The 25,990-nt window shown below is 44.8% G+C and overlaps 3 protein-coding genes across 7 annotated transcripts; all 3 read right to left on the reverse strand.

Moving 5' to 3' along the window:
- Positions 1–9,476: 9,476 nt before the first annotated feature.
- Positions 9,477–11,694, reverse strand: LOC133898981 (aquaporin NIP1-2-like). Its single transcript, XM_062339831.1, has 5 exons — positions 11,337–11,694; positions 10,730–10,954; positions 10,329–10,532; positions 10,161–10,222; positions 9,477–10,006 (listed from the first exon to the last, which is right to left on the reverse strand). The coding sequence occupies exons 1-5, from the start codon at positions 11,433–11,435 to the stop codon at positions 9,793–9,795; spliced, it is 804 nt and encodes a 267-aa protein (XP_062195815.1). The 5' UTR covers positions 11,436–11,694; the 3' UTR covers positions 9,477–9,792.
- A 1,058-nt stretch (positions 11,695–12,752) lies between these two features.
- Positions 12,753–15,386, reverse strand: LOC133898974 (protein BZR1 homolog 2-like). Its single transcript, XM_062339818.1, has 2 exons — positions 14,977–15,386; positions 12,753–13,829 (listed from the first exon to the last, which is right to left on the reverse strand). Exons 1-2 carry the CDS (start codon positions 15,226–15,228, stop codon positions 13,050–13,052), a joined length of 1,032 nt encoding a protein of 343 aa, XP_062195802.1. The 5' UTR covers positions 15,229–15,386; the 3' UTR covers positions 12,753–13,049.
- A 1,569-nt stretch (positions 15,387–16,955) lies between these two features.
- Positions 16,956–20,710, reverse strand: LOC133898988 (uncharacterized). Of its 5 annotated transcripts, XR_009906289.1 has the most exons (5): positions 20,253–20,710; positions 19,195–19,312; positions 18,779–19,105; positions 17,824–17,992; positions 16,956–17,724 (listed from the first exon to the last, which is right to left on the reverse strand). XR_009906289.1 is itself a non-coding variant. In XM_062339843.1 (3 exons), exons 1-3 carry the CDS (start codon positions 20,696–20,698, stop codon positions 18,902–18,904), a joined length of 768 nt encoding a protein of 255 aa, XP_062195827.1. In that variant the 5' UTR covers positions 20,699–20,710; the 3' UTR covers positions 18,367–18,901. The 5 variants fall into 5 exon arrangements, 1 of the variants encoding a protein (XP_062195827.1); XR_009906291.1 differs by lacking the exon at positions 19,195–19,312 and having other exon boundaries at positions 18,779–18,849; XR_009906290.1 differs by lacking the exon at positions 19,195–19,312 and having other exon boundaries at positions 17,824–18,505; positions 18,779–18,849.
- Positions 20,711–25,990: the final 5,280 nt, after the last annotated feature.

Here is a 25,990-nt window from a genome sequence, read left to right on the forward strand (position 1 = left end):
CCCTGTTATGCACTAATCCAAACGACTGCACCGCACTACCGGGTAAGGTAGGAGCAACAATATTGATATCCATTTTGGGTGATGGATAGGGATGAAAATGGAACTGTAAAATCTCAAATTCACTGATATGGTTTTTTGGTTTTTCTTGATCGATTTATCTAGAACTTGTATAAAATCTGAACATTCTGAATTGATAAATACGAAAACAATGTAGCCTGATTTCCAATTTTATTTTCAAAATACCATATTTCACCGATATTTTCTGAGCAAACTCTGAATAATTTCTGTTTTTCAGATTTAGACCATTCTAATTTTTATAGACCTCCACTTCATACCAGTCAAAAAGCCTTAAAATTGTAAGATGCTCGGCTACACCTTAGTCATTTTATAATTTTTTATATAATATATGTGTTTTTTAATTTTCATGTTGTAGTACATTTTGTGGTACTTATGGAATAGTTTTGCATTGTGGTATCAATATATTGAATGGATTATAAAATTTGTAGTGCGAATATATTGTATCTTATATGGTCGAGTAAGAGTTATTCGAGTACTCAAGTTAAGAACAGTGTTGTCGTATAGACGAGTTATGAGTTATGTCGTTGCAGGGTCGATACTTAAACGTATCTCGACGATTGTATGGACACTTGTCGTCTGAGTCATATTCTACAGGATGGTGTTTTTATCTAAACTATCGGTTCCCGACCATATTCGATATATTTTCATTCTGATGGCTTCGGTTTTAAAGTTTCTGATATCTCTGATATCGTAATCGTTTCTGACATTATCGTTTCTAATTTCGATTCTGAGAATAAATATGAAAGTGAAAGTGATTTAAAATATTTTTCGATTATTTCCCACCGTTTTCATACCAAGTGATGTAGAGTTATCTAGAGATTCACTAATGGACTACTGTGCTAACCCCCGCGACGTCGGGAACCCATCACACCTATCGTTTTCCTTGCTCATACCATTCCTCTCGCCCAACCATGAATTCATCTTCTTGTCGCAATACCTCCACTACCCTTACCCCCACCTATCATGCCTCTGCTCCCATAGCCATTGGGGTCGCCACTGGCATTGCAATCGCCCGCACACACTGTTGCCTTTCCCTTCCTCCATGTCGACTGCTCAAAGCGCCCACTACCTCGATGTAATGCCCCTCCTCTGTAGGATCGAGAATGATGATTAGAGTGAGGTGAATATACGCATTACCAATTTCTTCCGAAACGGATGGTCTTTTCGTAATCTTTCATCCAACGCATCTCAAAACAACATGCGAAAACAAAAACTCAAGAGAAATATGTTACATCAAAAGATCATCTAGGATAATATGGCTCTCATGGATGGTATCACTAGGTTACATTGAAATCCAATCCATGCATCATTGCACATAAAAGCTTGCAATTTAGAAATAAACATTTCAATCCAAAGAGATAAGAACCGGGTGAAAAGAACTCTTCAAGTTAATGATTTAGAATCATGAGAATTCAAGATCAAATCTAAATGTGAATTTTATGCCTTTAGTAATAAGAAGATCCACTTCAACATGATGAAAAATTTCAGCCTCAAGAAAATACGAAAATTGCAACAAAACCGAAAAACTCGCAACCAAGCAAAGGAGACAATAAAAGGAAACTAGAAAGAGATAAACACAAGCATGGGAGAAAAAAAATAAACTTCATTACTTACAAAGATCAATCTTATTTTCGGTGGATTACAAACGTATCGCATACAAAAGCTCTTACCTAATACATATGTTAAGTCTTCCTCTGTCCTTCTCCTAAAACACTACCACACAACGCACAAGTGGCTTGCTTAAGGCTCTTACATAGCTCTACCCATCTATTTATAGGCATAAGGAGGTTACGTAGCCCTTAATTTTTCTTATTTCTAAAATATCATTCACTTCCAATGCACTCCTACCTACCACCGGTGCATTTTGGTCCAATATCTTCTATGTCCATCAAATGACAATGGCAACTTCATGACTTAATTTCGTCTCAACGTAAGCTTTGTGATGATGCCATATGTACTCAATCCTTCCAAGGTTTTGAGGCCAAATCGCGAAAGTACCTCGCACGCTTCTCAAAGCGTGACTCACCGTCACTTGCTTACACCTTAAGCAAGTATCCCGATGTCGACACGTGTACTCCGTCTTGTGATCTTGACCGTCAGCAAGTTTCTCCCACTCCCGATCCCTCGGGTCGTCATGTCAGTTGTACCGGCATCCATTTGGCTTGACTTTGTCAACACGCCGTCTTCATCAACCTTCTCATGATTTGCTTAATCTTCACGTATACAACTAGGATCATCCTTGACTTCGTCAGCTTCCTTGACCATCTGGCACCAAGCACCCCACTTAGCGCTGGTCATCCTGTCGTCGACCGTCAAATTGTATCAATTACCTACACATCATGAGACAAGCACAAACATATATCCAACTCCATCAAATATTAGTCAAAATCAAAATCATCAGTCAAAAAGCTCATCTCACAGAAAATGTGAAAACCGGATGATCCGGTGTCACCATCAGTAAAAGCACCAACCATACAGTGTGTACATCTTTTCCTTCTCTATAAACCTCCTGAAAAATGCTCCGGTAAAACCTCCGATAGTCACTCTGCTCATCATCAAACCATCATGTGAGTACAATCTCACCAAAAGCCGTTTTGCAACCTCTTTAGAAAAAATTAGCCTGGCGTTCCCAGCTTCCCATCGCCGGACCATCCAGTGTATACTCTAAATGTTGCTTTTGCACTGAAATACTCCAGTGTGAAACCTCCTGAGCGCCAGACCATCCGGCAAGTTCACTTTTCTGAACGTGGAATCATCGGTGAGATAAAAAAAAAATTGGACTCAAAAATAAAAATATCAACTCTATTTTCTCTAGAACTTTGATTAGATATTATCATAATTACAATACATAAATATGCTTATGAAATCCTAAATTATTAACTTTATCAATCACTCGACACATATAAACTAAAACACATTTCAATTTAATTTCTCATTAAACTCCCGGTTTGTATGTCCGAGTGTGTTCCCCCACCCCGGACACGATCCAGGCCTCCTCCGGCCCAGCGAGGCTTGTCTTCGGCTTCGCGCGGGAGACTTTATTTTTTCTTTACTCATACCCGTTTGAAAAATATTGAACATTGCAGTGCTATAATGTAAGCACAAGTCTTATTTTAAGACGAATCGGAGTAAGTAATTGACCTGATCGGTGTCGGCTGGTAAATCAATCTTTACCGTGTCGAGTGAGATCTCTAGCTGCATCCTGCGTGCTATAGATTAGAGCTAAGGTTGCACGCTATTTGTACTTGCTATTTAACATTACAAACAGGGTACATTTGGTGGCGATTATCATGATTCACTAAACTTAAGGATTTGTATTACCTACTTTTCTTCTCACGAATTTATGGTCGAAGTGATCAGCAGTTCAAGCAAAGGAAGTGAAGTTCGGTGGAAGATTTTACCAATCGTACTCAAAGTCACTTCTTCTTTTTTACGACTAAAAACTACACATGAAATCAATAATATTATAATGATTAGGATTAATTGGACGAAAGAAGCATGTGATTGACGTGGAAAACCCTCTAATACAAATGAAAAAATTACGAGAGATAATCTCAACTATAATAATATAAGTTTACATGTATATGGGTGTCCTGTATTTATAGTCATATTTTTGGGGTTGTATCCAATTAGGACTAGAATTAGATCTGTTTTGAGGTATTATCTCTAACGATGACATGGGCAAAAAAATTCACAGAAAAATAATAATTGAAAAACAAAAGCCGAAGATGTACCCCTACAGATGTAACAAAACAATAGTGTGTTGATGTTTTAATGCTAATAGTGTCTATTAATTGTGGCTTTATAAATTGATTGGAAGTTTTTGAGCAATTAAGAGGAGGAGAGATGAGAAACCAATTTTAATTGTGAAATGTCTTAAAATCGTATAAGATATTCAGTTAACATTGTTTAAATATATTATAACTCATCTATTTTATAGAAATATAAATTAAGAAACCACGATCCTCCATGACTGTTCCACCGAAGTAAAGCGCGTCACCTCAAACGCCGTCGTCGCCCTCGCCATCCTTCCCTCCGCTGGGCTTGCGCCGAGTGCAGATCAATCCAGACATGGATTGATTTCGTTTTCGGTTGGTAAGGGAACCCGAACCTAGGCATGCTTGCATTTGGATTGCTCGTTTTGTTCTGCAGGGTGGTTTCCTTTGCTGCAAGCGATCAAATCCAAATCCCTCTCGCCGGGATGGACACTCCAGTACGTCTGTCTGCTACGTGTTGGGTACTAATAGCAATAATTTTTCCAAAAAAAAAGTTCTTTTTTGAGGCAAAGGAAGGTTTAACCTTCCGCTCCGTGAGCGATGGTTATACCACCAAATACCTCGAACAAGGTTTAAGATGCTCCCAAGCTTCAGCAAAGGTGTTTGCTAAATTACTGTGATCATGTCCCACTCTGATACCCAGTAACGGAGATGGGCCAAACAAAGTGATCCCTAGACTAGGGCCTTTAAATTCTTGAACAATTTTAGTTTCTTTTTCGATATTTCATGAGCTATTGACCCTAGCTAGGCCCAACTAAAACTGTAGTTGCCTGGGCATGGATATATATATTATGTTGTAGCAAATTTGACTTGGATTATCGAAATATATACGAATGTTGCGACTCGGAAATGAAGCATGCACGCATGAGTTTCATTGTAACACTACTACAGAACTCAATGTAATAGCCGCCACCTTCAGTACCGATTCAAAGGAATCGGTACTGAAAGTGGTATTAGTATCGGTTCTAAAACTTTCACCCGCGATCGAGGGTCTGGAGTTAAGAACCAGCACTGATAGTGGCGTTTCAGTGCCGGTTCCTCTTTAAACCGGTACTGATAGCATCCTACAGTATATATAGCCCATCTTCTTTCCCGTCTTGACCCAGAACAGAGCCGCCGCAGCCCAGTGTTATAGCGCCTCCTTGCCATTTTTTTTGGCGATTTAAGGTTTTTTTTTTTACGTGAGAGCCTTCAAAATTTGAAACAATCAGAATTAATATATGTGCAGTACAACACATATACATCAATTTATCTTTTAACATAAGAAAGTCAAGAGGCAACTTATCTTCCATTTTTTTTCCATCAGATTGTCATTGGTGGTGCAATTTTCGAGTGTCACAGTGAAGACCTTTCTCTCAAGGTGCCAATCAACATGAACATATTGAAGAACATCAAGTATAACCTCACCAGTACGTGAGGCTGGAACATAAATAAACTTACAAAATAATTAATAACAAAAGAAAATTTTGGTTCAGCATAAAAATGGAAACAAGCATAGCAATTAAGAATTGTGACAGGTTCTCAAGTATTACTCAAAAGAAAAACTTTTTAGGTTCCAGTTCTCATCAATAAAGTATGTTGTGACTGTTATGTACCCTTTCTTTTGATGATCAGTTGTCCACATATCTGTGATGGCAACATGGCTTTCCAACTGTTGAAAGTATTTCAACATACACTCCCTTTGAACTCAATACATGTCTAAGATATCTTGCCTAATTGTATTTCTAGTCGCAACATTAAACAATGGCTGCATTGCTGCACAAAACTTACAAAAACCGACATGATCAACTATAGCTAGTGTGTACTCATAGACACAGATCATAAGTGCAAGAGCTTTCCTCGCAACATTTTGATTAAAAGTGTACTTTTCAACACTAACTTTTTCATCAGCGTCAGTTGACAATCTCAATGTTGACTGTTTAAGGCCTTTTCTAACCTGCCTAGATTGACATATCTTAAGATGATCATGAAAGTGTGTGGTTCCATTTTTAGTTTCCCCTCCTAGCTTAACATGACACCATATGCATTCTTCTTTCCATTTGCCACCTACTTGCAATCTTTCAAATTCCTACCACACTGAAGATTTAAGTTTTCTCCTTTTCGATGCCGCTAGCATCTCTGTATCATTACCTTGAGATTCTAGCACTTGCAGTTGGCCTTGAGCTATGTCACCACCTTGGACTTGGTTTTTCTCAGGATCTGGTCTAGAGGAAGGCATTGCTGCAGCTTGGGAGGAGCTAGTGGTCGCCATTGCAACAATCAAACAAGTGGTGCAAAAACAAAGGGGCAAATTAGGACAGCACACATAGGTGCTACAAAAAACTATTGATTGTTGTGATGTATGCACAAAGGCAAATAGCCAAATAGTTAAACTATTCTAAAACAAGCCTAGACAGAATACAAAACCTTCCTACATGCATAAATGGCAGTATTTTAAAAGGGCCATTTGGAAAAATGATGCTAAACAGTGAAAATTCCACTATGTCAGTGACACATGAACAATGACATTTTTTGTTTCAATGGCATTTTTTCAATTTTCCCTTATTAAAATGGCAGTGTAACATCCACATTTTGGGAGTTGAAAACTTAGAAATTGATTCTGTCAATAAATGTTCTGCACACATTCACTCATAGTGTCTAAAACAAGCATAGAAAGTATTACTCAATCAAAGAACTTGCCTACACAATCAGCACAACTAGTTGTAGAAAGGTTCCAAACGAACAGCTATGCTATGGAGAGAAATTTCAGGAACCTGACACTGCATCACTAATCACTGCTAGGCACAAGTGCACAACACAAATGCTAAGGTCCAGGTGGAGGGACCAAGGCCAAGAACATATAGCTAGTTCTCATATAAGGATGCAACATTTACACACAAAGTCTAGGAACAACTAGCAGATCACAGATTCAACACGAATTTAACAGAAGGTGCTAATCACATATTCATAAAGGAGATGAGTCTTTCAAAGTACTACTACTAGCAGATCTATGAGAAGCACTACTACAATTCTACTAACAGATTACAGGCAAGGAAGCAATTGACTAATTGAGGAGTCAGAGATGAGAGGGAGGGAGGGAGGGAGCGAGATAGATCGACGGAGGTTGTGCGTTGGCCGCTAGCGTGCTGGTCGAAGGACGTGCACCCGTGTGGTCGTGCTGGCGTGCTGGTCAAAGGCCGTGCACCCTGGCGACCGGCGGTCGTGCTGGCGTGTTGGTCGTAGACTCGGAGGTCGTGCACCCCCGACAGCTGACGCCCGTGCGACCGTGCCATAGTCCCTAGAGGCTATGAGCTATGAGCGGTGAGCCAACGACTGTGTGTGGCGTGCCTGCATCCATGCATCAACTGTGGTTGTATCTGGAGAGTGGAGGTTGGATCTGGATTCTGGAGAGTGGCGGCTGGATATGGAGAGTGGAAGAGGAGTGGAGTGTCGAGTGCGTGACACCGTGACATGCGACGGCTGCGGCTGGAGTGCGTGACGCGGGAGGTTAGGTTTAGGGATATATATGGCTTAACTAGGCTTTAGGATGCATATCAGTAAATGGGTTGAGGCCCATGGAGCCTCATGAGGGAAAAACCAGCCCTAACCCAAACTCAAGGCCCCGCCCCATGGGGAAAACCCAGCCCCACCCTTGCCCCATTCGGGGCGAATCCCCGCCTCCACGGGGAAAATTATCATCCCTAGTCGCGCCTTCACCTACCCACTCTGGGCTGCCTCACGCGCCCACATGAGCCGCACGCACATCTTGCCCATGTGGGCCACGGCCTAGTCTGGCCGCGCTTGGGCCAAGGCTTGCCCCTCCTGGACCGCCTTGCCCTGCGTTAGCCTTCCTCCTAGGTTGTGGGCCACCTTCTCAGCCAGATCGGCTAGCCTATGCCACGTCTTGGTCGTGCGCCCTCCTCAGCCGCTCCTGGGCCGCATGCCCTCCCGCCCCTGGGCCAACAACCGCTCCGCACACCACATGCGTGCATCGCTTGGGCCAGTAGCCACTCGGGCTCTGACTATCGAATGCACGCGCACCTGACCGAGTGCTAGGATAAGGCATAGCCGTTGTACGACAATACCCATGCATCGTCACCTCTTCTGGCCTTCATGTGGACCCAAAGTGGCCTCCATCGCTCAATGTCGTCGGCACATGCAACCGTTGCACGACGTCTGCACCTTCAGTACAAATGCCATCGCATGGCACGATGCCTCTTCTGTGCCTCGCGCACACCGCAGCCGAGAGCCTCCGACGATGACATTTGTGTTGCCTCTTCGACCACTCAATCCAGCTAGCAACCCTAGCTGCCACCGACACTCACGAGTTACGCCAACCTACCGCAGCCGTATGCATATCGGCCGCCGTCATGCTCCATTTTGCATTGTGTCCGCCTCACACCACTCGTGCATTGCACAACGTCTTGTACATGCAGAATCCTCACGTCTCCACATGATCTTTCACACACCGCCTCTATATCTAATTCAACCATAGCTCTGGTACTATTTGTTAGAAAATTAGCTATCAGCAGAAGCAACTTATCGATCTACCAAGACGATGCACACGATCACAAATGATACCAGAGGCATGATATTTGTTAACGAGGTTCAATCGAAGTTTACGTTCCTGGGATATGACTACAGGCGCTCCTTCCCAACTAACAACATCGACAGCTTCCCAAAGTTCCCAGCAGAACTGTCACCCCTTGTAAACCTATCGTTATGCTATCATGGTTACAAACATCAGTCTTCCTCCCATATTTATAAGAAGGTCTAAATACAGGAGTCCTATTATGATTCTACCTGGAGTCCTACTCTTACTCCACTGTATACCACTAATACAACTTTAAATCCTATACGTAACCAACTCCGTATAATTATTTGACACATCTAACATGGTGCTAGTATGAATTGTAAATGCTGATAAGTATGGCAACTCTTCCTGACTTTATATGGTCTCCATGACATATATTGTGCTTGTTAATGAAATTACACTGTTATGAAAGTGCTTCTGATAATGGATCAAGATGCATATAGTAGTTTTGTGCATTCACACGAAAGTTTGACTACACACATAAAACACCAAACAAAAAGGAACAAAGAGTGTAATTTATGCGGGTTCCTGATAGATCTCAAGCTCCCGACTTTTCATGGCTTCAGAACAATATAATTTATGCGCTCAACTTTTTAGTGATAGAAAACCTCAGTAGATTATGGTATGATGGATATGTGTGTATTAATTATATGTTGTGGCTGGTAGGTATTTCGCATGCATACATGCAGGTCGTGAGGTGATCTGCTACGAGTGCCCTCGGTAGCCGGTGGGGATCCACCGTGTGGTGTTGGTGCTGTTCCGCAGCAGATGGCGCGCTGCGCCGTCAGCCGTGGACCTGCCGCCGCTCCTCCGGCGCAACTTCTGCACCCGCAACCTCGCCGTCCACCACGGCTTCGGCGCCCCCGTTTCTTCACCCCTGCCAGCTCGAGGGCGGCACCTGGTGGCCAGCGACTCGTCATCCGGCCGTCGCGAACACCAGCACCGTGCCCTAGCTAGCTGCAGCTACGCGCGGTACGTTGCTACTACAGAATTGCTGCTACAACTACGACTCGACGTGCATATATGTATGTGTGCTTGTTTGTGATATATAACTAGTGGTCTTGAGCTGTATTGCATGGAGCTAGGCTGGTGCTCCATGTTGCCGCACATGCATGCGTACGCGCGTAAACCTGTACACGGTAATCACGGAGGAAAAAAGAATAGAGGAATATACGACGCTAGCTGCTGGTGTATGTACTGCAGCTAGCTAGCTGCCTATTAACACATGACATGAAGTTTTTCACAAGTAAATAATTGAACAAAGTTTTTCTTAGTTAAACATGCATAATTATATATATATATATAAAAGCAAGAACAGATTTGTAAAAATAGGTTGTGGAGGCCGGCCGACGACAGGGAGCCGAGCTAGCTGCTGATGCGAGCGCTCCTGAGGAAGGAGCCGCTCTTGGTGATCTCCCGGAGCGGCTTGTCGGTGAAGCGGACGAGGTTGTAGGCCCACGCGCCCGCCACCGTACCGCAAACCGGCCCAATCATGTACACCCAGATGCCTTTGTACCGGCCGGCCACGATCGCCGGGCCCAGGCTCCGCGCTGGGTTCATCGACGCCCCCGTTATGGGCCTGCACCATCAGCCCAGTTTAGTTTCTTTTCTCTCCCGTCTCAAAGTAAAAAAAAAAAAAACATTATTATTATTATTATTTCATTAATTGATTGTTGTTATTTTTCCTTGACAAAATAATTGTGACTCTTGAGGTAATTGCGAATTGGATGTACCCGGCGAAGAGCACGTTGAGCAGGACGGTGGCACCGACGGCAAGGCCTGCCAGCTCACCAATCTGTGTTACGATCGGCAAAGCGTCAGTTGCTTCACACTACTCACTGTGTCCTAGCAGTAACAATCAAATGCAGAAAGTAGTAGGAGATCGATGCTGCAATTCTTACAGCTCTGTTGTCCGTGGCGACCCCGGAGACGACGAACATGAGGTAGAAGGAGATGACGAACTCCAGCGCCACCGCCTGCGCGTCCGACCCCGACGGCGCCGTCCCGAAGAAGTGCTCGTGCGCCGTGGCGCCCCCGAACACCACGCGCAGCGTCAGGCTGGCCAGGGTGGATCCCAGCACCTGAGCCACCGCATACGACGGCACCTGCAACATTTCTCTCGACGAACTGCCACTTCTTGAAAACAGCATACGACGGCGGAAGTGTTGATAAAGAATGCTGAAATTGTCGTCGTTTGTTTTGCAAGTAGTAAAAGAGAGATGATAAAAGTGCTGTGGATGTGTGATCGTTTTCAGATTGCGGAGAAGGTCAGTAGTACGTGTGAAAAGGAAGATCTTGCTACCTGCTTCCAGGGGAAGCGTCCACACGTGGCGAAGGCGATGGTCACGGCGGGGTTGAAGTGCGCGCCGGAGATGTGGCCGACGGAGTAGACCAGGACCATCACGACGAGCCCCCACACGGCGCAGATGCCCGGGAACGTCACCGTGCCCTTGGTGCTCAGGTTCACCACCACGGAGCCGCAACCCGCGAAGATCATGAAGTAGGTCCCCAAAATCTCTGCAACGATCTAGCTCCCATGCAGTGTTTGTGTCAGAGGAACAGTTAGTTCTCACTCAAATTTCGCTTAATAGTTGTAGTACTGCTAGTACCTATGCAGGTTTCTGTTTTCCTGAACCTTTTTTGCTAGGCCAAAACACGCCCCAGTTGTTCAGAAGCTCAAATTTGTAAAATGGTATTTGCAATTTGATTCATGTGTGTGTTGAATGTTCTGAAAATCGTTCAGATAACTCTTCAGGGTTGTACAAGTCGAATAGCTACAGATGTAATGACTACAGCAACTACACCTTTGCTGGTACCGAACACTAAAGAAACCACCTATATTTTTTCACAAGGATGTCAAGATTACAGCTCGGCAGCATCAACAAAGCAGTAGTATTTCGCAACCATACCTTCTGCATGAACTGGACGGAGATCATGTCGTTGCCGCTAGCGCTTCCATCCTCTGAACTCTCGTACCTCGCCTCCCCGCCGTCCCGCCCTTCTTCCATGGCTCCGGTGCTCCCTCCCACCTCTCGCCCAGCCTTCTATCCTTCTACCTCAATGGTATCATGCCTTTCTGTTGTGTACAAAGACACCCTACTCTACTCCGTGTAGCTCTGGTTTTTAATAGCAAGTGGTGCTGCATCCTGCTAAGATGCAATTGTCTTGGATTGACCATCTACTCTACAATTTGTGTCGTGTGCCAAAACGAAACCTACTGAACAAACAAGAGATAAACATGAATTGTTTATGAGGATTTACGTAAGCTCGCCGTGGTAGCCTTTTTTCTCACCTACCTGAGCTCGTCTCAAAGTCAACATTTTGGGAGTTTCAGGTTTCGGTGTCCTCTTTCAGTCAGATCGACAGATTTTCAGTACCCGGGAACAAACATCCAAGTAGAAACGAAATGTTTTTTTTCATGCATGTAACAGTCCTACAAATTATGATAGATTTTGCAGTATTTCTTGATTAACGAACTGAAGAAACCTCATTGCTAAAATCCTTTTCCTGATATGCGTTAGTACTCAAATATGTTCTGGGCGACTTAGGACCAGACTAATGTGCAACGGCATTTCCAGAATACCGAGATGACAGGACACCGCAAGTTTGGGTCGACATCACAATGAACCAAGACTCACCGAGTCACAGCTGAGTGGGCGACTGAATTCCTGCGCAAGTTTGGCAAACAACTGTCTCCAAGCTTGCTTGCAGCAGGCGTGGTTGGTAACCAGAGCAGCTAGACTCCTCCATTTGATCAGGTCAATCGATCCGGTGGTGTGTGACAAGCATGTAGTGATCGTTTACCGGCACGTAGCTATCACCTGATCGGCGACAGCCCAACTGGATACATTCAGAAATGGAAGAGAAGAAGCATGTGTGGCCTTGAACGCGTAGTCCGGCTGCACGAGAGCAGGATTTCCGGGCAACGGGGAGGACCATGGCTGTGATCCGTGCGTGCTGTTGACTTCGTACTGTCTGATCAGTCAAGACAGAAAACGACTGCGATGCAGTGAACGAACGGGTAAATGGTAGAACAGTAAGCAGGGTGACCCCGTCACCACCGCCGACAGGCGGCAGCCCAGCGTCCTTCGTCCACCGCGCGGCACCGTCCAACCCCATATTGAAGCCACCGCCATGGTCTTCGCGGCATGGTGATCACCGTCACCCGCTGACAGCGGCAAGCAGCAATCAACGTTCACGTCCGGTGGTGAACGCCTGGAAGGTAAGCTTAGCGATCGTGCAGTCGCTGTGTTGAGTGTGCATGCATGATGAACTTCGTGGTCATGGAGGTACAGGTATCGCAAGAACACGACGTCTCATTGAGCTCAGCTTCACAAATTTCTGAATGATTTCTGATATTAATTTACATTTGTCACAACAGCACAAGGAGCCTACACTACAGCCAACCGAGATCATCAGCTGTCCAGGGCTCCGGGTACATCCGAGCTGATTTTGCTCGAATCGAGCGAGCTCTTCCCTTGCATAAATAACACAATTATCATCACAACAAAAGAAGCTATCTGAAGGAACACGGTCTCCATCAGAAATTAATGAATAAGAAGAAATACACTAAAAAAACAGCAATTCCTCCGAGTTAGCGATGTCAAGCATCAGCGCTTGTCCTAGAGCTTGAGTGTAAGCTCTACGTCGTCCGATCCAGAGTCCTCGTGGATCTGCTCGCCTTCCCACGCCCTCACCAGTCCAGCAGCCTGCTGAACACCGTTGGTGCTGCTTCCAAATGCAAACTCGTCGGAGACCGCATCCATCATGTGAGCATCTGCATGCCGGGGCATGCCGGGGATCGCAGGGGAGCATGTGCCGCTTTGCCCCGGTGTGCACATCCTTGATGAACTGCCAACTGGAATAGCCTCTTTAAAGACGCTGAATGGATTCGTGGACACAAGGCTAAAGGTCGGGGATGACGGACTAGTTGATGAGATTTGGATGTCGGGAAGCCATGCCGGATCGGGAGCCACTGACCGTCCAGGGCTGGGTGGGGTGGAGTTAACTATAGAGGCACTGTTTGCACCGTGCCAGGGAGGCTGGACAGCGGATTCATCCCAGTCTGTTTTCATGCGAGGTGTTCGGGCAGTCGGTGAACTTAGAGGAGGAGTTACTGGTGCACTAATGGAACCACCGTGGATCAACAGTGGTGGGAGCAGTGGATGTTTCTTTGATGCAGTACCATTGGAGAATGTTTTGAGCCACGGTAGGATAGCATTGCCATCAATACCATTGACTATGCCATTAGGAGGTAGGAAGGGGGAAGATGCACCACTCGGAAATGAAGAGGAAGTAGGGCTCGCATTGTATGATGCCCGTGGACTTGGTTGATACGAGGAACATGGGCTTGGTGACACGGAGCACCCAATTGCATCCATGCGTTCTGGAGGCTTGCTTCCCTGTGAGAAAAAAATGAAGACGCAATTAGCTCGAATGTCAGTAGAAACATTCGGGGCACTTGTTTTTTAGTAAATGAGAGGCTTGCTACTTTCTGCAAGTAGCTGAAAGTAAATGAGAGGCACTTGTTTTTTGCTGGAAATTTGTTAAATAGTTAACTGTATTTAATTACACAACAACCTGAGTAACAAATAACACTAACAGTCTCCCAGCACAATCAGTAATTCATGAATTTGTTTTCGTCAGGCAAGTCCATTGCACAATTTAGGTACAAAACTCTAATATGCAAGTCATCACTAGGTAAAACAGCATGGTAGAGAGTGCCACTTGAAAAATATTATTTTACAGTTAGTACTTCCTGAAAATACCATATGACGAAAAAAAAAGTAATCAGGATAATTCCAAGAACGATTACTCATCCAACAACATTTGCAGGACTCTAATGCAAATCCTAATCGGCAGTCCCATACTTGGCAATTCGCAACCTACTTGACATGTCTTGTAAGCTAGTTTAAAGCAATGGGGGCGGGCTATGGCAATTTGTTCTTACACAGATATGATTGTGTGGTGAATAGCAATGCTCGAGTAGCCCAACGACCAACCAAGCAATTCAGAAACAAAATTGACTCAGCGTCTTGGCTAGTGCGCTACAGATCCGGAGAGGTAAACAGGACTCGGGACCAACAGCGAAATGCTGGAACAGCGACATGAACTGGAGGAGCGCTAGAACAGTTGGATGCCCAATTCATGTTTGCCTCCAATGACCCGTCACAGCCGAACCCTGAAGGATCTACTTAGCAACATCGCCGGCAAATCCCCAACGACGTGATTCGTGAACACCCCCCCCCCCCCCGGCCACCACACCACCCGTGCGCGGTCCAGACTGGCATCTCGCACCTTTTGCCCATCTCCACGTGCAACACCCACCCACCCACCGGAAAAAAATGGAGCAAAAAAAATAGGGAAAAAACGCAAGCTAGCTACGCAGTTCACTGTTCACACCGTACAAGCAGCAGCCGACCCACGGCGCACGCAAGCCTGCACCGACGAGCTAGCAAGCTAAGCTGCGCCGGCCGATAATCGATGGAGAGGAAAGGGAGCGAATCGGTCGGATCTGTGGCCGGGAGCTGGGAGACGAGATCTGCGTACCTTGCGGTAGGTGGTGCCGTCGGGCTCGACGACCCAGCCGGCCTCGTTGCAGAGCGCCTTGAGCACCTCGTTGTTGTCGCAGTGCTTGGGCAGCTTGTACCCGCCGTGCGCGCGCAGGCCCGCGAAGATCTTGCCCGCGATTGCCCGCCGCCGCCGCTCCCGCCGCTTGTTGTTCTCCCTCTCCCTCCACGTCGGCATCCGCCCTCCAGCTCCCGCCGCCGCCCCGAACCCTCCTCCTCCCCCACTCGCCATGCCAAGCCGAGGTCTTTCGCGGAGGAAGGGGAGACCGATCGAGTCGCCTCTTTGGGTGGAAGAGAGTGGGAGGGGGGAGAGAAGCGTGAGGCGAGGCGAGAAGAGATCACACGGAAAGGCAGCGCCGCGCAGCGCGAGAGAGCGAGGGGGTGAGGGGAGCAGCGGCGCGTGAGCCTTGAAAAGCTTCGGCTCGGGGTGGCAGACGACAACGCCCCTCGATTTCCGTCTATCCACGCGCCTGCCACCGGGTTCGGCGCGGGGGTGGAGGCGTGCGCGTGAAGCGATTCCCGCGGGGCCGGGGGGCAGAGTGGGGAAACGGCACCACCACCACCACGAAGCGTGCTCCGCTGCGCGGGGACCGGCGCGGCTCGGTCCACGTCGAACGGCGCTGCACGTGGGCGCCAGTGGGCTGCGGGCCCCGCATGGCGAGGTGTGGACTGCGGAGGTACGAATGGGCTGGCCCGTGGGGGCGGAGATGGGGCCCACCTGGGGTCGGGACACGTGAGCGAGACCGCAGTTGCTTTAGGGATCACGCCTTTATTTTCTTTTCTTTTCCGCTTAAAAAATGGAGTATATCTCTTTGTCAATTTGCTGGTGCGCTGGGTTGTTTACGTGTCTAACAATAGGCTAAGGAAACGAATAAATCATCAACCATTTCTAGCATCTTAGATTAGACGTCATATATCAGTTCGTGTTTATTTTTATTTGTAAATTATGCATTGTAATTATAATCTACAATCTGAAATAAATATGTAGGTGGTGCGATCCAGCTTTTAATAATTTAGCTCTTAGATTATAATAATCTAGTAATATATATTTCATTAGCTTATGCAGGTTGTATAGTTTAGTTTTTATAATTTAATTTTTACCATTTAAATTCTTATAATTCATAATCTATAAGTTATTATTACAATCTCTAGTTGAAACGAATAAAAGTTTATAGTTTGTTAGGATGCGAGTTATGAGAAGACAAAGTTGAGACAAACAAACATTGCAGTTTGCCTCGTGGGTTGGGACTGGGGATGTTTTGTTTTGGTGCGCCTAGCGCTGCGCATCTGGGTGGTGGTATCGTGTGGTGAGTGACTCCACGATGGGACAGACGCGCGGTTACGTTACGGGCGTGCGGAGACGGGGCGGGGTGGCACGGGCCCGTCCCATCGACCGCACGGAGGCAGCAATACCCAGAGGGCACCACGTGATCGCAGTAACCGGGGACCTCCCTCCAATCCAGGGCAGGCACCCTCGTCCTCTGCGGCTCTGTCCACCAGGTAGCAGAGCCGAAGCCACCCGAGGCAGCTCAGCAAACGGATCAACTCCGCTGGTTTGATTTCCCAACATTTTTTGCTGGAAGACGGACGAGTGCTGGTATGGTGCCATTTCATTACGGCTACAGCCTCCTCTTTTTGGGGTAATCTTTGAACTTGTTGCTTCCAGTTCCAGCGGGCAGGGGAGGGCAAGCAGCAAACACGGAACGGAGGCGGATGATGCTATCTCTGACGGATTTCCTTCTCGAGTTATATTTCATTCGCGTTTGGTATTTTTGTTTCTTTAACATTCTAATAATTTTCGTTTACGGTTCTCTTCAAGAAAGAATTTCTAAGACCAATCACTTTGCTATTAGATTTTTTCTCTTATCTCTTTACAAATCCCTTCAAATAGAATCTCTTAAAAATAAGAAAAAAAATAAAAGAAATAAAAACGGAGAGATAAATTAGAAAAAAACGAAATGATGGGAAAGTGTTTAGAGATATTCTTCCAGGTTACAGCTGGCTTGCTTTACCTCCACTTGGAAAAAGGGGAAACGATCAAACGAGGCTACAAGTTTCAACGCAACAGATCAAGGAACCATCGGCACGAGCACAGGACTTTGGCAACACGAGTTGAGTTCGGTCAGACGAAACCAGCAGAAACGCATCCCCCCCCCCCCCCACCAAAATGGGGGACAAAGCATCGCTTGCAGTTGAACCTCCCGTCTCCCTCACGCGGAAATGGAAACGGAAACAGTCGATGATCCAGTTCATGTACCCTTCATGAGGAAGCAGCACGCCGACCTGAGTATGAAACGGATCTGAAGAGGCGGTCGACAACACACGACAGTCTGAAACTCGTCCTTGAATGACAAACCCTGGTGTCAAGTCAAACACGAGTGTTCCATTCCAATCAGTCCCAAAATGAACTCTTGATCCGGCCATTGCACTACTGCAATGCAACGTTACAGATATACTGTTCCATGACTAAAATACGGTGTGAAAAGCATTCCATCGTAAGCAGGCTCGTGACCACGAGAAAAGGCACTGGTAGAAAGTGACGGTGCATTAGCCTGAAAAGGGCGTCCAGCTTTCCAGTGTTTCCTATTGACGAGCTGCTAGCAGCACGTACAGATTGGACAAGGGGCTCCATGCCAATTGGAGCTGCTGGAGCACACCAGCGGCAGTGCTTCAAATATAAAATGTTCCGGCAAACGCATTGCCGGCTACGGACATACAGGGACGTTTTCTAAAAACAAATAAAAAACGTGAAGGTAAGAGATCGTTTGAGAGTAGTTAAACATTGAATTTGAAAAATGACAGTGATGGCATGATAGGGGAATCGTACCTTTGTCCAGTCTAAATGACCTGCAGCCTGCAGGTGGGTAACCAACGTCACATGGAAGTCAGACTGATGGTGCTGAACTGCCGCCTGATGGGGGGCGAACCACTGAACTTTACCTGCAAGTTTCAGGGGCATCTTCTGCACTACGCAGGGCAATCAATCGGTTTAATTTCTGCTACAAAGATCGGTAGAACACAGGAAATATCATATCCGTGTTAGAGTGTCATTGAGATAATATCGCAATATCACGGCAATATTGATTTACGTTACATAGTAATACTGGAGAAGCCAATGATGAACAAATCATAGCAAATAGGATACAATATCCTTCATTTATCTTTTATGTAAGGTCCTGAAAACAGTGCAACTGATACAATGGCTTCCAAATGTAAGTAACCTTCAAGAAGAATCATCATCTTGATAAATAATTGTCAAACATAAGATGCTTAAGTGGCAAGGAACTTAAGGGGAACGAAATACTATGTCATCAAATTGTTCCATCTTGCTGTCATTGTCAACGGCCAGACAAGTTCCTATACACAATTAGGCACATCTAGGCAGATATAGTAAGATTGTCGATATATCAAACAAACATGAGTCCTGATGCTTATCCTAGATAGCTGCAAGTTAGCTTTGTCTTCACTCCTCAGAACCCCGGAGGCTGACTGACTGATAGGAGCTCTCACTGTTTAAACAGGTGCCAAGACAAAGAAAACAGATTTATATAATGCCAAGAAGTAAAAGTCTAATCTTAAATCTTCTACTCTTTTTGTTTTGCTTCAAATAGAATTCATGAAAGTTCAACCAAGTGAAAACAAAATATGCTAACAGTATGTCAATAAGATTAAAAGCTACAACAATATGCCTCTGAAATTACATGCATACTCTATGCTTCATCTTCATAGAATTGCACAGAAGAAACACAAATGAGAAAAATCACTGAGGTCAGCACTCTAACCTTCAGGCAGCGATTGACTGAAACGTCGAACATGGGCCTCAGCTATTTGCTCCAAATAAACGCAGACAGCACTCCAAAAGGACCAAAAAAAACTGTCAAATTTCTGTTATGGATGCTCAGCAATTAACTACTCAGATTTATGGTGTCCTTTAGCAGCTTGCAAACACTAGCTTTTAATTCATCAGTAAACTGTAGTTGCTGAGGACATGCATCAAGTACAAACAAAGCAATAATTCTCATTGTATCTGATAGAATCACTTTATCATTCCTAATGACTTCCTGGTTAACAAACTTGCATGAACTCCTCAGTTTGCAAGAGCTGCATATCTGAAAGAGGTCAAGATGTAAAAGTTAGCATCGAGCATGCGTCAAAAGCAACAGGCCCCCCAAGCAACAGTTGACAGCTATAAACTTACTTTTTCTTCCTTGATGTTGAAGAAGGCTCGTAATCTTTTAGATGCAAAAACCGTTCTTCGTTCAGCAGACGGACACCCAAACAAGGCAACCTTCTTCAAATCACTCCCTGACAACCATCTGCCCGCGATAGGCAAGGTGTTCATCAGATTTAGTGATAAGCAATTGCTCTGCCACACTATTTCATTTCTTTTCACCTTTAGCTAGTAGAGACTTTCCATATGCAGGGACTCAATTCAGAGGTAGCATATGTGGGGGTGATCATTTGCAGAGATGTGTTTTGCCCAGAAGCATCATTAATCATGACATGGAACAATCCAATAAACGGAAAATTCAATGCGTCGGTTTTGAATAATATCGATGCTCTAATAATTCGTCCCATACACACAATGCTACCTAAGCTTCAAGTAGATGGGTTGAACTAATAAATGTTATCAATTTTATGAAGCAAAAAGACCACGAGTGTTCTCCTCCAGCATACCAGTTGCAAGGGCTTTACTTTCAAGAATGTAGGAGGCATTTCAAAACTGCATATGAGTAAATTTTCTATTGATTCCGTTATTTCATGACATCTGATTAGTCTAATTGCTTGCAATATGAAGCATCTTCCAAGAGATGCCTCCCAAGCTAAAATTCGGCATTTGTAACTAATCCACTTCAAGCATTACATAAAAAAGTAATGTTTATTGTTAGAATGCAGTGCGAAAAATTAAAAAACCATGTCATGCCCAGCACCAATGCATAACACACACAAGCAAAGTCGAGGTTTGGAACACTGGAAAAAACACAGCAACTCATAAGATAAACTCAGTGTCAATGATTCCAAAGCTATGCGTGTAAGTTCTAATTACGGCTACTTACCAAGCCGATGGAATCAACAGTGCGATGTGCTAATCGGACATCATCGACCAAATTGATCACTCATTTGGAGAAACTATCCCTGGATACAACGAAATGAACTTTTCATGCGCAGTTACTGGCGTCCATCTGAATCTAACCGAATTGGGCAAGGCTGGCATTGAACAATAAGCGTAGAAGCAACAGGAGAGGCGGCACTCACTTTGCGACGACCTGGTGGTCATGCCCGAAGCGCTCGGCGGCGGCCTTGACGACGTCGGGAGAGACGACATGCGGCGCCGAGGAGAAGTCTGGCCCCGGGAGGTACCTCCCCTCGTGAAGCCTCCGGAGCAGCGCCCCCGCCTCCTCCTCCCACGGCTGCCTCGGCCGCGGCCGCGGCCGCGGATTCCGTCGCGGGGGCTCATCGCCGGGATCCGGAGGCAGAGAGCGAGGCTTCGGAGTGCGGCGGGGTGTGAAGAGGGAAGAAAGCTTTGGCGCCGGCGCCAAAGCTTTGTTGTATTTTGGAGCGGCGGCGGAGGAGGAGGAGAGGCGGCGAACGGCGGAGAGCGCCATGGGTTTAGGGTTCTTTGGGGGGCCTGAGACGGGGAAGCGATCTGCTGCGGCGTTCTGGACCGTCTGATCAGATGTTTGACAGACAGATGGGGTCATCCAAAGTATCCTATGAAGTATGAACTCCGTTTTTTTTACACGGTACACCCAAGGCAGAGAGAGACTTTGCAGGAAACATTACTAGTACAACTTTTTGCAGGGAATTCATGAATCACGCTCCAAATGAGCCTTTCATTTAATTTCTATAGATTTTGTACATGCCAAGCTGAAGTATTTGCATTGTTAATTTCTAGAATTCCAAACATATCCAACAGTTAAGGTTAAACCGATAGCAATCTTATATTTACTAATTGAAGACTCATTTTGGTGCCTCCACGCTAATCTTAGAACAATTTAGAAATTTCGATAAAAAAGCAAAACATCCAACCGTCGAATTGATTGATTGATTATCTGTAACCATGGATCAATAACCAGACGAAACAACATAGAAAATTAAAAAATAAATTATAGAATCCAGCCCTAGAACTACTTCTTACTTTGTCTTTCCTTTCTTTTTTGTTGTAGATACCCTTTGTCCAATAAAATTACATTAGCAAACTCCAACTTACCTACATTAGTAATCAACACACTTTTCCAAATCAATTAAAATATACCAATTAAATATGCATGTAATCAAATATTACAAAATTAAAACAATAGAACGCAAATATATTACGGATTATCACATAAAAATAATATCAAAATATTTATAATGTATTTTCAAAAAAATAATATGATATACGGTGACGACATTAAAAATAATAAATTTCAAAAAATCAAGAAACAAATAAAAATCAATTTGCATAACACATAAAATGAAAATTTTAAATTAGATCTATTCACAAATAATAAACATGATTCCAATATTATGAACAAAAATTACATTTATATTTTACATTTCAATATTTAAATATAAATAGCTGATGTACCTTAGCATACAACTATTATTAATATAAATATCTACAATTCAACCATAAGCTAAATTTTTAGCATGTGCAGTCGTATAAGTTGATGTCCTAGTTCATCTAAGTACTTAAGGTGTGTTTGGTTATTTCTCAGCTTATCTTGCTGAGCTAGGCTAGCTTTGTTTTTGACGGAGAGCCAATTTGACTTGCTCGAGCGGGAAAAAAATAAGCTAAAAAATGTGAGCACCAAGACAACTAGCAAACGAATCAAGTATCTGATTTCTTGTCTAGGCATACCAGACAAGTGACGGCAAGAGATTCAAACGCGCCCTTAATATTCCAATCCAGGTCCAGGCAGGAAGAAGCTCATGAGGAATCAAAATGCTGCAGCTGACGAGGAAGATGTTGGAGGCTGGAGACTTGTTCGTTCCACGACAATCAAGAAAGGAGGCGGCAGGTGCCTGGTGGCCAACTGAGTTGCCCTGCGCAGGCTGCTACTGCAGCTTCAAACCTGAGACAGAATCACATCACATGTGTTAATACGCTCAACGCCGGCTGCTCCAACTTGATCGCCACTGCTAGGAACATTCCCAAACGGAACTTTTCTGCCCAGCATATTTTGACAGGAGCACGGGCGGCTTCATTTTCCTGGTGTCTTGGATAAAACACAGCGACAGCGATCTACTCGGAATATTGTATCTTCCATGAAATGAAATCTGACAGGAGAAAGAGGGAAAGTGGGCTTGGTACAGCTGAGGTCTTTGTTTCAGATTGTGAAAAATGATTTATAGATTTTAGATTGTAAGAAACTAAATTGTAAAATATGTAGAAGCTGAGGAAACCTGATTTGCTGGATTGTTACATACTAGATTATGATAAGAGTTTGTTTATTTCAGCTTGCAGATTATAGGTTGAAACAAAGCGATCCGTCATTTGTTTCAGAGAATGATTGGCGAGAAGGAACACTACTCTCTCCTGCGTTATGGGAGCTAATCAACTATTTCTTCCAAGATTGTGTACAAGTTATCAAGCAAGCCACTGGCTGCCTCATGAGAATAGTATGGATACAGGTCAGGTATAATACTACTTTGCACCAATTGCAACAAGAATCGTGCTGCTGCAGAGGAACATACATGCATCCAAGGCGCTGCGACTGCATGAATCCAACACACCCTTCAATCTGTACAAGGATGTCTTGAGAAGATACAGAGGCTTACCTTGAAAGGAAGAGCCACTCCTTCCCCTGAATCTGATCCAGCAGATCAGACAAGCTCAAACACACACCAGGTTTTGCTTAATCCCAAGTACTCGTTGGTTGAGTTTATCGCTTTAAGAAGAGCTAATGATTTGCATAAAATTAATCACAACATGGTGGTGATGCGCTAGGTAGATCCCATGGTGATGAAGAACATAAAAGTGGCACGGGTCAGCAATGTGCCACCCAAGGTGTCTGCTTGTAATTAAACTGCGTGCATGGAAGAAGAGAAAGAGGTTACCTTCGAACAGTGATAGTCTATGATGGTCGTCAGTTCAATTCTGCTCTGTTCAACATGGGATTGCCCCTGAACATTGCAAACTCTGTTGAACATTTTTCTTTAGAATATATAGTACGTCAGGCACGGTAAATCTGGCGGTTTGCCTCCCCAATTGTCGCCACCTTGGAGCTGAGTGTGTAACGATGCATCAAGTGTGCGAGGCTACAGCAGCAACACAAACAAGTTGTTGTAGTATGCGCTATCATATGAGCATATATATACATATCCTAGCATAACGAAAACAGTAAGAACCATATATCAAAAATATGATCATAATTTAGAAAGCTGCAGAAAATAATTACAGAAATTATGAAACAAGTATCTGAAACAGTACTGATCAGTTTGATATAGAGGAAATGGCTCTCAAATCATTTACAACAGTTGGCCTCAAATCTAAGAAGATTTGCTCCCAAACTGTTCAGTTATATATATCACTAATTGAATTAGAATATGAGATCACACCTAGAAAAGATCTTGATATACAATGCTCTAGAAGCTACAAATACCTGGACAGAGCTACCAATAATAGAACTTATACTGAAAATGAACTCAGGACAACTAGAGGTCTCTGCACAGAGGTCAGCATAACAGCTGAACCTCAAGTAAACCTGACAAATAAACAGACTAAGATATCTGAAAGTACTGAGATCAAATATCAAGCCGCATGTCCAGGCAGAGCTAACTATTGGCAGTGACTGCAAAGAAGGATTCAGCCTCAGCAAAAGCTCACTGAAATCCACTCAACAGAGAACAAATCAGAGCACTGCCTATAGTAATACTCAGAGCACCAAGATCAATTCTATTGTACTCATTATTCTAACTCAATTTCAACACAATAGATCATCACAGAGCATGTATATATCAGGGATCCATACAGTTAGAACAGAAAGGAAAATGACGGCTCACAGTGCAACTCGATGAAGATGACTGAAGATCGAGGTAAGGCACGGCTCAAATGTCGCTGACCCAAAAATCCAACAACCTGCCTTTTCTACCGGTGTGAGGGATGTCGGAGATACAAGACCTCAACCGCACGGCCACTGCAGTATGAGTGAGCCTCGACAGTGCAGCTTCAGAGCGCCAACCAAGTTTCCTCAGGACTGAGCACCGGCCCACAAGCACGAGATGAACTCGAACTCAATCTCACCAATGCACCAGAGAGGAAATCACAGGGGAGACAAGTAAAAGGAGATCAAAACTCATCTGAAAATCATGTGAGGGAGAGGAGAAGATATATATATATATATATGCGAGTTCGGCCCCATGGCAGGCACTCGGCCAAAGCCATACCTCCGAATCTCCCGCAGCCTCTTGCCAGCCGACGGCTTCCAGAACCGAAAAACCCGACCATAGCCACCAGAACCCAATCCGCCCACGAGGAGCGGAGGATTCGGCCTCCGCCGTTCAGCCGCCGCCAGTACCCAGGAGGAGAAGGAAAAACCCCGCACCGAAAGTTCCGCCAATCTAACCCAAGCAGCCGGCTTATAAGCAGCCAAGTCACGGGCCTGAGCCGAAACCAAAGAACCAGTCCGGTCCAGCAGCACCACGCCGGCCCACAGAAGGTATACACATTGAAATTTCCAGAAAATACACAACACAAGTAACAAGTCACAGCATGCTGGTTAGCTCTTCCTGCAGTCAGGTTGCAATCGGGTAATCAACAGGAAATCAAAATCTTGGTCAACTACTAATTCTTATTACAGTTAACCTTGGACTGGATCAGCTGTTGTTCCAATTCCAGTTTGCGGCCTGGTAGCGTATCCCGGGCGGAGGAATTGGGGTTCTGAAAGCTCCAGCTGCAAATTGCACAGTCGCATTCCATGCTGTATCCACCATGCAAGCATGTACGCTGAGCTGACCTGAGGTGACCTGCACGACTTCTCCGGCTGCTGCAGTGCCTCCGTCGATCGATGCCGGGCCGGCTGCCAGCTTGCTTGCTTCCCGGCCGTTTCCTTTAATAATGAACATGTTGTTTGACTCGCCCTATCCATCTTCCACGGGGCGCTCCGTCGCGCACGCGTGAACGCACACTTGGAATCGGTCCAGTCTTAATCTGATCGGAACGAGAGAGAGTGAAGCCACTTGGACGACTTGACAGCGTAATTTAGGTGAGGGTTCCAGTTAATGGAGCCATGCGTTTAGAGGACGCCATGTGAAACCATACAATTTTCGAGACTACTAATTCCTGTGTGAGAGCGACTTGGCGAAGTAAGTTTTTTTCGAAACAGTGGCAGGAGCGTTGTCGAACAACATAGATTTTTACATTAACAAAATAGCTGCTGAGTGAAATCGGCAAGGAGTACCAGCTCAAAAGAGAACAACTAGAGATTGCTACAAACATAGAAAACTAACACCAAAGAAATAAGATGTTGATATAACATCATAGTAGGTTTAGAAGTTTGTCGTTATCTCTGCTTCTAGTTTTACCATAACCTCATCAAGCAAGAAACTTGGCGAAGCAAGTTAACTACGTCAATAAAACCAACCAACTATAGCAACGAATTCTCTTACTTCACTTCGATAAATAGTAATTTATGGGATGTTGAACAGTAGAGTGGCTTTTTATCTCCACGGCGAGGCATTGGATCTCAGATGGATGAATAGTGTCTGATGCTACAGTAATGATGCTACAGTTACATGTGTCCAGTAATATTGTTACAGTGCTATACGCCAATAATACTTCTGCACTGTTACGCTACAATATTCACCATCAAGCTACTATTTATCATAGCATGAATTATTATTCACCTCAGACTTCACCCGTCTCTCGTCTCCAACTCCCTTCTCCCATGCTTCCAGCCTCAGCTCATCAGGAGCCCCCTTCCCTTTGCAGCCTATAAATTCTCTGCAAACGACGCTCGCCTTCTCCCTGCAGGTTAAAACACACACACACACACACACACACACACACA

The sequence above is a fragment of the Phragmites australis genome, chromosome 2 (assembly GCF_958298935.1).
Source record: "Phragmites australis chromosome 2, lpPhrAust1.1, whole genome shotgun sequence".
Taxonomy (NCBI): domain Eukaryota; kingdom Viridiplantae; phylum Streptophyta; class Magnoliopsida; order Poales; family Poaceae; genus Phragmites; species Phragmites australis.